Raw genomic sequence first — 10,745 nt, forward strand, 5'->3', positions numbered from 1 at the left:
GACACAGTAATTCATTAACTCTGTAGAAATTTAAAGACAAAATTCAAATAGTGCTGTTTTGATGGGACAATGACGTTCTTTCAGAGGAATAATAGAAAAAATATTTACCATGTTGACTAAAGACTCAGCATTTTCTGTACAGAGCAGATGGATCCTCTGAAGCTTCCTGGCCTCTGGTTCTGAGAGCAACATTAATCAAATATCAAGATGATGAAGAAAAAAATATTCTGCTGTAAATGTACAGTAAGAGTTGAGAATATCAAGAGTGATCATAAAATGTGGAAAAAAACATTTCACCAGAATGACTGATACTGATGTTCATGTGTGAGGAGCTGCTCACCTCTGGGCTGGACTGGCACACTGGTCAAATGTCACATTGTAGAAAAACGTGTCTTCCTTCTTCTTTATGTTGTTGTGTCCTCTAGCCTGTTGTACACTGACAGCTTGGTCTTCAGGAAAGTCGATACTGTGATAGTAATGATAATCCTGCTGCACAGATGGTTGTCTCTGAAGACAGTGGACAAATACATTGACTTAGGAGAAAAAAGATGTGCAGTTCTTCATGTTTTAGGTCCTGGACATGAACATAGATGAAGTTGATAAGTTGCTTCACTACCCCTCAAAGCTGCTGAAGTTTGATACAACCTTGAATTGTATGGCTTCCTGATCATAACATGGGTTTGTAGAATAATCTGCTGGCCATCTGCTATGTTCCAGGTCTATGGGCGTTGCTTGGAGCGGTTCAGCCAAAGTGGAGACCTGGCGAGGGATGGAAGTAGCACAAGCAACAGTGAGATCTTCAGTCTAAACAGAGTGGCGAAAGAGATGACGCTAACACTGCAGGAGGACAAAGACTGGAGCATGTTTGTGAGCTCTCGGACTGTTAAATTTTAAACCAACACTAAGTAACTTTTCAACCTTCATATAATATTTTCCTAACTTTTGTGATAATACATCGACTTACAACAGGTTGAATGACACCTCTGTCATCACCTGAGGGGGTCTGTATCACCTTCACTGGCACTAAGCGGCTTTGAGGAGCATGGTAGGACCTCGGCTCTCACTTAAGTTTCACTTTTACGAGTCACAACAAGGAGTGAGCAGGCAATGCAGTACACTCCCGTCGGATTGTGCAGGTGTGTTTACTGTGAAATGATCCAGTGGAAACAGAAACTTAGTTTAGACATCTTCTGTTAATTTCCATGCACCGGGAGATCAGGATGTTTACGCCGCTATGCGCTGGTGCTCACACTACCGCTTTGGTCCACCGGCGCCGCCAAACTCAACCAAAACTGAAAGTTCTTCGTACTGCTTTAACATTGGGCCTCATTCACCAATATCTTCTTAAGAACCTTCTTAGATTCTTTCTTAAGTTGTTCTTAAGAAGTTCCTTAAGAAAACCCTACGTCAGATTCATCAACGCGTTCGTAAGCCTCAGAATTGTTCGCAGCTGTGTTCTTAGGCCATCTCCTCGTAAGTTGAGGGCGTGTGCCAGGTGAGTCTAATTAACATAGGATTAGCATAGGTAACAGCCCCATCAATGCCTGTAAAAGGGCATGAGACTGCAGGGCCGTGTGCAAACAGAACCCACAGGCACTGAGCAGAGAAGGTGAAGTGAGAAAGAAAGTTGAAATGCTCAAATGAAAATCTAGGAGGGAGCACCAGACTCCAAACGTAAAAAGAACTTAAGTAGTGAAGTGGTGCTACTGCGGCAGGAATGAAACAAAGAAACAAACAAAAAGCTTATATTTAGTTTATATTTTTATATTTATATTTAGGCTATATTTAGTAGCGTCAGCTCTAAATATTTAGTAGCGTCAGCTCTTCGGGTTGTTATCAGAGACCACACTCTCACGTGTGCCATCATAAATATAATCATATTGTCACATATGAAAAAAAACAGTTGTGTGTAGTGTGAACACTTACAGTAAGTGCACTGTGGCAGCCCGCAATTAGGAAAAAAAAATAATATCGGCAGCTGTATGTTGCGCACAACAAAACTGATATGAATTAAGGGTCTATAATGTTTTTTAAGAGACTGCAATGATTTGTCAATTATTATTATTAATATATATGATTATTAAAAACATCATAAAAGATAAGAAAATAATTCTTATTAAAATCATATAATATCATACAACTGCAGAACAGAAGAAAACGCTATAATCGGTTATTTTTGCAGAAGTCTCAGCACTTAAAAGTGCGTAAGTATACTCCTGACTGTTCTTAGATTTTGTTCTTAGTTAAGAACAAATTCTGGATAAGAAAACATTCATGAATGCCACAATCTTCGTAAAAACTTCGTAAGTATGACTTAAGAACAAATTTGTTCTTAAGAACGGTTCGTGAATGAGGCCCATTGTTCTTAATTCTGCTTTTAAAAGGAGATTCCCCCATTTAAAGAAAGGACATTGCCCTAACCAGTTATTATTCCAATCTGGTTTAGCGGAATAAATGTTCTCTGTGTAACTTTATTTTATTTCAATGTTTTTTTAACAGGGACAATACATACAACATTGCCACAGAAAATGGGAAAATGCGATGCATATAAGACGTCTTTGGGTTACTGAGTACTGCTCACCCTCGTAAAAGAAGAACTTAAAATACATAACTTGGTGATTTGTGATCAACACATGGACATTGGAAATATAGAAAACTACCCATTTTACATTAACTCTACTATTATTGACATACAATGAATGCAGATTCTTGCATGAGGCAAGTGCATTTAACCAGTATTCAACTCACAAAAATGTCCCCTTAAGGTCATGGTGGTCATTTACGTAGTGCCAAAGTTGAAGGGCACTGGACCTTTGTAGGCGTTTCACTGCTCATCCAATAGGCTTTAACTCCTTAAACCCTGACCCAGGTGATTCCGACAACCCACACGATGGGCGGGTTAACAACTACCACCCAAAGGTGACGACCCAACCCAAAGTTAAATACCTGGGACTGGGAGAAGAGAACAACTAACGCACCCCCATCTCACCTGCAAGTCTGAAGTGAATGAGTTCATCTCTCTCAGCGGTTCCCTGTGGTCTGGTCTCTCTCCAGCCTCAGACGTCTGCTCAGACACCCTCTTTTTTCTGGTTAGGGAAATTAATTACGTAAAAAAGCTTAAACTCACTGAATGACATGAACTTTTAAATGAGTTTGTGATCTAATATTTGGGGAAACAGAACTGCTCACATGATCCGGAGGAAGACAGAGAAGAGTATGATTCCTAGGGCCACGGCAGAGACTGCAACAGCTATTAACTTCCACCACGCTTCTAGCTTTCCTTGTGGCACACCTTTAAAAACGTTAAGTGAAGAAAAGAGGGGCATCGTCATGTAGTCATGTGTTTGGCAGCATAATACATTTTAAAGCTGGAAAACACTTTTCTGCTTACAAATCAGTTTCTATAGATCTTATAATAAACACTCTCACTCACATTTCATATTAGAAGAGAAAACTCACACACTGGGGGAGAGCGATGATTCTCATGTCCCTTTAAAGCACAAGAGATCATGTCTTCAGGAGAAAACCTGTCTGTATAAGAACTTCCCTCCTCCATGATTTTCTCTTTGTTCTTGAACCAGACGTAGGAAAGACGACCAGCTGGACTGCAGCTGCTGAGACACTTCAGCTCTGCCTCAGTATGAGACTGATTGACTGTCATTGTTCTGGTCACCTGCACCTCCAGAGCTGGATACAGGAGGAAGAACCCACAGTGTTAGTGGTTAACATGAAAACATAGAATATAATAAAATCAGATATACTATATTCTTTGTTCTGATAATGCACCTTCTTATATTGTTTTTCTCTATTGTAAATACTCAGTATCTCCTTGTTTAACTACAGAGCTTGATAAATATAATCCTTGTAACTCAAAAAAGCCATTTGAGGTTCATCACTTAGGCTATCTATAAAGATTTGTTTAAGGATTATTTCATCATGTTCATAGCAGCTCCTCACATCCAACTACAACTCTTTAATGTTCTTTATTCAAATGTGATAGACAAAAGTTTTAATTATGTTTCTGTGTTTGTCTGTTTGTGTTCTTACCTGTGACAGTCAGAGTTGTATCAGGTAAACTGTTTCCCCATTCAGACTCTTTAGTTTTAAATTTGAAGTGATACTGAGCTGAGTCGGTCTCTCTCAGGTCAAAGATTCTCAGAGTGGAGCGTCCTCCCTCTGTTTCAACAACCTGAACACGACCTGAATATTCAGAGTCTTCACTAAGATCCTCAGGCTTTGAGGGATTCTGCCAACGACGACTACGTTCAGGACTGAACCAGAACTTTGATGTAATGTAAAAAAAACTGTTGTAAGTGCAAGAAATCTCCACTGATGATCCTTTGGAGGCGCAGATTCTTCTGTCAGTGTAAATCACAGTGATGCAGGATTTACCAAAGACACCTGAAAGATTAAATGTTTTATTAAACCAGTGTAGCACCTACATGTTTTGTTGTTAAACAAGAGCAGAGTTCAATACAATAATATGGTGTTAATACAGAAACAGAAAACTGAGTCCTCCCTATTATAGATACATGCAGTCATGTGCAGTAGGTTAAATGTGCCACCAGGTGGTGATATGTAAGTGGAAGACTGAAGTAAACTCACAGACTGGAGGAGAAGGGAAGTCCTCATGTCCTTCAAGTGCACAGTTAATGCTGTCTTCATAACCTAAATAGTCTGAAAATGAATGTGTTTTCCCTCCAGTTTTCTGTCCACTCTTGTACCAGGTGAAAGAAGAATGATCAGGTAGACGACAACTGCTGTGACACTTCAGCTCTGCCCACTTTGGTTTGTCTGTTGAGTTGGTTACCTGCACCTGTAGACCTGGATTTCCAAAGAAGAAAAGGAAACATATTTTGTATTCAGTGTGCATACACAGAAGTCAGGTTTTGATCCTTAAGGCCCTGTTTACACGACAATGCTCGCGGATGAAAACAGCTAAATATTTTATCGGATGTGCCTTCCTTTCACCTCCAGAGTGGAAATCTTAAAAATGCTCCGCCGTTGCGTCCCCATGTAAAGGGTGAAAACGCAAAAGTCCGCTCCGATTGCTTTGACCTGTGGAGGGCACGTAGGGCAGCATTACGATGGCCAGCATACAGCCTGGCAGAAATGAAGAAGAAGAAGAAGAAAAGGAAAAAATTCTGGGTTGTACACATAGATATATATACTGACTAGATGCCGCGTTCCCAGGCAGCTCTATTGAGTGGAATACGTCAACGCGGCCGCCATCTTGGTCCGGGGGAAGCCGTGTCTACTTAGGGCGCACTCACACTAGGGCCAGTTGATCCGTGCCGTGCTGAAGCCCAAATGCCCCCCCTCCCCTGTCCCCCGCTGGCCCGCACTCACACTACCTCGAACCCAAGCGTGCTCAAGCACGGTTGCCTCCGACACAAACGTCATCACGTTGATATAACAACACGGCGGATGCGCTCTGACTGCTGAAAGAACGGCGCTTTGACCGGTTGTCATGGTTATCTTGAAGTTTAATCAAAGCGACGTTAACTAGCGATGTTTACGGCGCGACGTAATCGTTAAGTGACTGTTGTTTACATGCGGCTGTAGACACGTGGTGGAGCACGAGCCCGCAGCGCATTACGTGTGCGCATTCCTGGCCAAGCGTACCGTGCCCAAGCACACCTCTCCCAACCGTGCCGGGCCAGGGAAGTGTACCGTGCTCAGGCACGGAACGCTTGCACTCACACCAGCAATAGAATCCGGACTTTAGGGGGCAAACGTGCTTGGGCACGGTACGATTGCCTAGTGTGAGTGCGCCCTACTGCACTAGTCAACAGAGGCAGAGGTCTATCAACCATTAAAATCGCCATAACTCACCGAATATTCAACCAATTTTCAAGCCGTTTGGTTTATTATAAATGTCAGACATATATTTATGATACAACAAAAAAAAAATTCACATTTTTTTTATAATTTTTTTTTTATGTATTAAACATACACTTACATACTCAGACACACACCCACATGCATAAATACACTGAAATTTGTTCTACAAGGGCCTGACCGGGTCTGACTGCTTGTCAGACTATATTATATGGTCAGAAACCCCAGACCAAGATGGTGGCGCTATTGACGTACGCTGAGAAGCAGAAGGCGGCATCTAGTCAGTATATCTATGGGTTGTACACAGGCGTGTGGACTTGGTGGTGTTGTGTGGCACACTGCCACCTAGGTGCCTGGCATGCATACAACATTGAATTTCACAGACTTGCGTTAAAATCTCAGTTTTAAGCCGTTTTCATTACATTTGTGTGTGCAGTCCGGACCCCCCAAACCAGATGAAAAAAGCTACGCTTATCAAAAAATGTTTCCGTGTGGCGAGGGCCTCAGACAATTTTAGGGAACTTCTAGTTGATGATGTCACCAACTCTGGCCCGAACATTCCAGGCAATACACACCCATTATAATCTCAAAATCTCAAAAAAATTCTACAAAAATGATAATGGTCATTGAACAAAACTATAATGCCTATCAAAACATGGAATAATACATCAATAGACAAGATTTGTTTCTACATTTTACTTTTTAAAAGGAGTCTCTAGGTGAAGGTAGGTATGCCAGAGCAGTAGACATTTGAAAAAGTCTAATAATATGTTTGTTTTCTGACCTCATCCCATTCATTGTATATAGAGAATTTTTTTGCAACTTACATTGTGAAACAGTCGTATTTTGTATAGAAAAGTACCGATTCCAATTTTGACATATAATTCCCATGGGTCCTCTCAAAACTGTAAGAGGAGTTATGAACCAAAATTTGGTACGAGCGATGAATATGAAGAAGAAGAAGAAAAAGAAACATGCAGTATAAAAATGGCCTCTGCAGATATTTCATAGCTGTAGAGGTCAGTGCCTTGGTGTGTTTGCCCCATGGCTATAATAAAATTGTTACCTGTGACAGACAAAGTGACTCCAGCTTCACCAGTGTAATTCTCTCCTGGTTTGTTTGTTGTCAACCTGAACTTGTAAACAGTTGAGTCGCTCTCTCTCAGGTCTGTGATTCTCAGAGTGCAGTCGTTGTCACCACAGAGATACTGAACACGACCTGAGTACTCTGAGTCTGCTCTCAGATCCACAGGTTCATTACCATTGGATTTAGTGAACCACAATCCTTCTCTAACTGTAGTATCATCATCAGTTCTCCAGTCTGGGTATCTGTAGGTGCAGCTTATGTCCACTGTTGATCCTACTACAGCACAGATCTGAGTTGGAGCACAGGTCACTGTCCAGTCATTCTGACCCTGTATCACTGTAACACAGAGCACAGCACAAACCACAGTCACATTTTAATATTGTGAAGCTGCATCAGCCTGTAAATCTGCAACAAAATTAACTGATTATTAATTTCCAAAAGTACTTTGATTCAAACATCATCCCACTGTGAGCCAATGCGACAAAGAAGAAGAGATAGTAGAGCTAAACTGAACCATCATCATCTAATCTTACCTTCTCTGACATGGTCTGTAGTATTGAAGTGGAAATACATTACCTGGTACAGAGAGAAGGAAAATCAAAATAAAAGTTCCAGTCAAAGTGTCTCCTCTCATCTTACTTTGCGACATCAGACGCAATTAAATAATCAGAAAGTAAATAATCAACAAAAGTTCTAAATTAGTTTCTTCAAATTCTTCCACTCACAGCAGCATTGTCTTGACCTCTGTCCTCAGAGTATGAGCAGCAGAACAAAGACTTCCTTTCTTTCTATATCATTAACGTACAGCGTTGACCACAGGCCAGGAAATGGTAAGCTTCTCTGCAGCCAACGGAAAGTTTTACATGTACTCTTACGTGTCAGTGATGTAGGAACAACTAGCGCAGTAAGTCCTGCCTGTGCTAAGCTGCTTTTACCTACATGAGTTATAAATACAGTGTATGATGGAGGATGAAGTGGTAATTTTCTTTGTATCAGTATTTTTTTTATATCTTAACTGGTGTGTGATGATAAATGTGCAGAGCTGACCTGACACTGTCAGATTTAAAGTGGGCTTATTTTGTCATATGTTCTGCACTACACAGTAATAATTCTCACTGTTTTAGCTGCTGGGTTAGCATCACTGCTACAGGTCAGACAGAGTGAAGTATTAAATATTTAAATGTTTGGTAGCAGAAAAACCATTATGGCTCAAAAACACTGTTCTGGTTTCTGATCAGCTTCATATGGATTTTATAATAAAATGTCTTACACATATTTGACATCAGTAGAGATGAGTGCTGACGCCCATGTCCCCATCTAATTTTGAGCTACTCTTTCCAGACTCAAAGGACTGGGTCAAGTCCAGGAGAGTGGTCAGAATAACCCTCTCACTTGCTGAAGTTGTTGTATTAAGTTACAGTGAACATGAAGACGTCCAAACAGAAAACCAGTTGACCTGTCAATCATAATGCAGACTGTGTGGGGAATAAAAAAAATTACTATTAGACCGTGAGAAATGTTGTTGCATTGTTTCTCCTGTTCACTCTGTGGTCAGATTGGGGTTGCTGGCTTGTATATAAGTATTCACTCGTGGTTTCTTCTGCACGTAGCCTAATAGGAGACCATAAAAGGGTAGACTACTGCAAACCATACAGGAAGCCTAGGTCTTTATTTTGAGCCTCCGTGACGTTCTCTCGTTCTCTCAAACAGAAGGTCCAGACATTTGTAGATAAACTCTACAGTTACTGAATCCTTCAGATGAACCTGCTCCATTTATACAGTTATTTCAAACAGCACTATCATCACTGTCTAATAACACTCACCACTTTAATTTTGAGGTTCAGAAATGCAACAAAGGTTAAAGGAAAAATAAAGAAAAGTCAATATCAGAATCATTTTTCAACTTAAGATGTGTTTATGTGTTTTCGACAGTGTAGCCTACATTGACTCACTGCAACATACTCATGAGAACAGGGACATCCAGCCCCTGATGAATGGGAGGTTTCACCAATTGAGATGAAACCAGTATAGGGAAACAACCCAATACATGTGTGACCCATGTGGGTTCAGACTTGCCCTTGGCGAGGATTGAACCCGCGGTCTCTCGCAACACAGGCGACGATGTTAACCATTTCGCTAAGAGGTTAACAACCACTTGGCACATGGGCTAGCACGTTTTTTTTTATGGGTGAGTGAGTTTACTTCCAGTACCCTTAACCGCCACAACCTGTCACTGTGGCACACCCATGGACCTCCGTTACACATGGATGGACCAGTTTATGTTTTGCCTTGACCAGTTGGTGAAGGTGGGGTGGTACAGGGAAGTTGGACATAGTAAATATACTGTGTATTGTTATGGTGAACAATTAATAACATTAAAGGGATAGTTCACCCTAGAATGATATTTCGCTCATTATCTACTCCAAATCTCGCGTGATTCGCAGTAACCGCACTGACGCCGGCGCAAATCACGCGAGATTTGGACGGACCAGGAAGAGGAGCTTCGAGAAGCTTCCGCTACAAACAAGCTTAAAATATAGACTTATTTAATTTTTTTCGGGACAATTACGCAATTTGGGGCTTCAGCACAAGACGGACATTACATACGAGCATCATGGAGGTATTTGGATGTTTTTTTGTGTGTGTTTTTTTACGAAGAGCTCTGGTGTCCCTTTGCAACCGTTGCATTGAAATGCACTGCTACGCCAAGACCCCCTGTAACTCAGAGAAGGGACGGTGGACTCTGAAAATTCTTCCAGCCCTTAGTCAACATGAGGGTGAGTAGATAATGAGCGAAATATCATTCTAGGGTGAACTATCCCTTTAATACCAATAGGTAATGGTGTTATCAATAATCAGTGTTGTAGTGGCAGATCTGGATCCTACAGCTCCAGAATTAGAGACATCGGCAGAATGAGGGAGAATAGTTGAGCAATAATACATTTTGATGTTGAAGATTGTCAAATCCACCATAAAATAACTTGAAACATGTTTGTTGAAGACATTGTATACACAGAGGAAGAACTGAGACAGTACAAAGTGTGTTAGCAATAAAATATAACTCTTTACTGATGCCTAGTGACAGAGTTAAGTCACTAAAACTACAAAAGAAACATTCCAGGGGCTAAATAAAGACATGCAACTTGAATTCATGCAGAAAAGAAATATAATGTGCAGTTGTTGCCATGCAGAAATATTACAGCTCACGAGAAGTTAAAAAAACAAACAAAAAATACATCACAGTGCAGCAAATAAATTATCAAACCTGAATTGGCCGTCATTGGAGTTTCATTAAGAAGACCCACAGCCAAGAAAGAAATAGGAGAGCACCCCACTCACTCAACAAACATATGTGCACACAAAATAAACCTATAGTCCAAACCAACGGGGGTCACACACACGGGGATCACCACCACATTCTTTTCTTTTGGACTTCACCTTCCCCCTTTTGACCCCTTCTCCGGCCGGTAAGCCTCAGCCGTGAACCCCCTTTTCCTGGGCCTCCTGTGTTTAATTTCATTTTTGCAAACCTTGTCATTTTAAATAAAATTCTGTATGTGATCATTGAACTCTTTCTCCTACCCTCCCTGAGTGAACGAACCTAAGTGTCCTTCAGTAGGTGATGGTTGACCTTTAGTACGGGTCCTTGGGCCCTAACCCAAGGTGGCATTGTTGGCAACAAATTTAGTATGTAACATAATAGTAACATAGAAATAACCCTCGCATCGCCACATAAAGATGATGTCACTGTTGGACAACTTCCTGTTTCCATCAGGTGAGTCCCACCTTTACTTCAACAGCATCTAAAAACATCAGA

General features: G+C 41.0%; 1 protein-coding gene and 1 long non-coding RNA gene across 2 annotated transcripts; both read right to left on the minus strand.

The window, feature by feature from the left end:
• Window positions 1-143: 143 nt before the first annotated feature.
• Window positions 144-3,274, minus strand: LOC146992354 (uncharacterized). Its single transcript, XR_015036544.1, has 4 exons — window positions 3,190-3,274; window positions 2,990-3,086; window positions 341-759; window positions 144-179 (listed from the first exon to the last, which is right to left on the minus strand). It is a non-coding gene; the product is annotated as an uncharacterized LOC146992354 (long non-coding RNA).
• Window positions 3,275-3,436: 162 nt separating this feature from the next.
• On the minus strand, window positions 3,437-7,668 carry LOC146992355 (uncharacterized). The gene is made up of 5 exons (XM_085790404.1): window positions 7,505-7,668; window positions 6,908-7,264; window positions 4,606-4,824; window positions 4,048-4,401; window positions 3,437-3,687 (listed from the first exon to the last, which is right to left on the minus strand). Exons 1-5 carry the CDS (start codon window positions 7,575-7,577, stop codon window positions 3,437-3,439), a joined length of 1,254 nt encoding a protein of 417 aa, XP_085646530.1. The 5' UTR covers window positions 7,578-7,668.
• Between the last annotated feature and the right edge of the window lie 3,077 nt (window positions 7,669-10,745).

This window comes from Trachurus japonicus, chromosome 1 (assembly GCF_045865225.1).
Source record: "Trachurus japonicus isolate A0001 chromosome 1, Traja_1.0".
Classification (NCBI taxonomy): domain Eukaryota; kingdom Metazoa; phylum Chordata; class Actinopteri; order Carangiformes; family Carangidae; genus Trachurus; species Trachurus japonicus.

Coding starts and splice junctions, on each gene's coding strand:
- LOC146992355 (XM_085790404.1), bottom strand. CDS start 7,577: ATGTCGCAAAGTAAGATGAGAGGAGACACTTTGACTGGAACTTTTATT. Junction 4,825..6,907: donor AGTCACTTTGTCTGTCACAG/GTAACAATTTTA, acceptor TTGGAAATCCAG/GTCTACAGGTGCAGGTAACC. Junction 4,402..4,605: donor CTTCCCTTCTCCTCCAGTCT/GTGAGTTTACTT, acceptor TTAATCTTTCAG/GTGTCTTTGGTAAATCCTGC.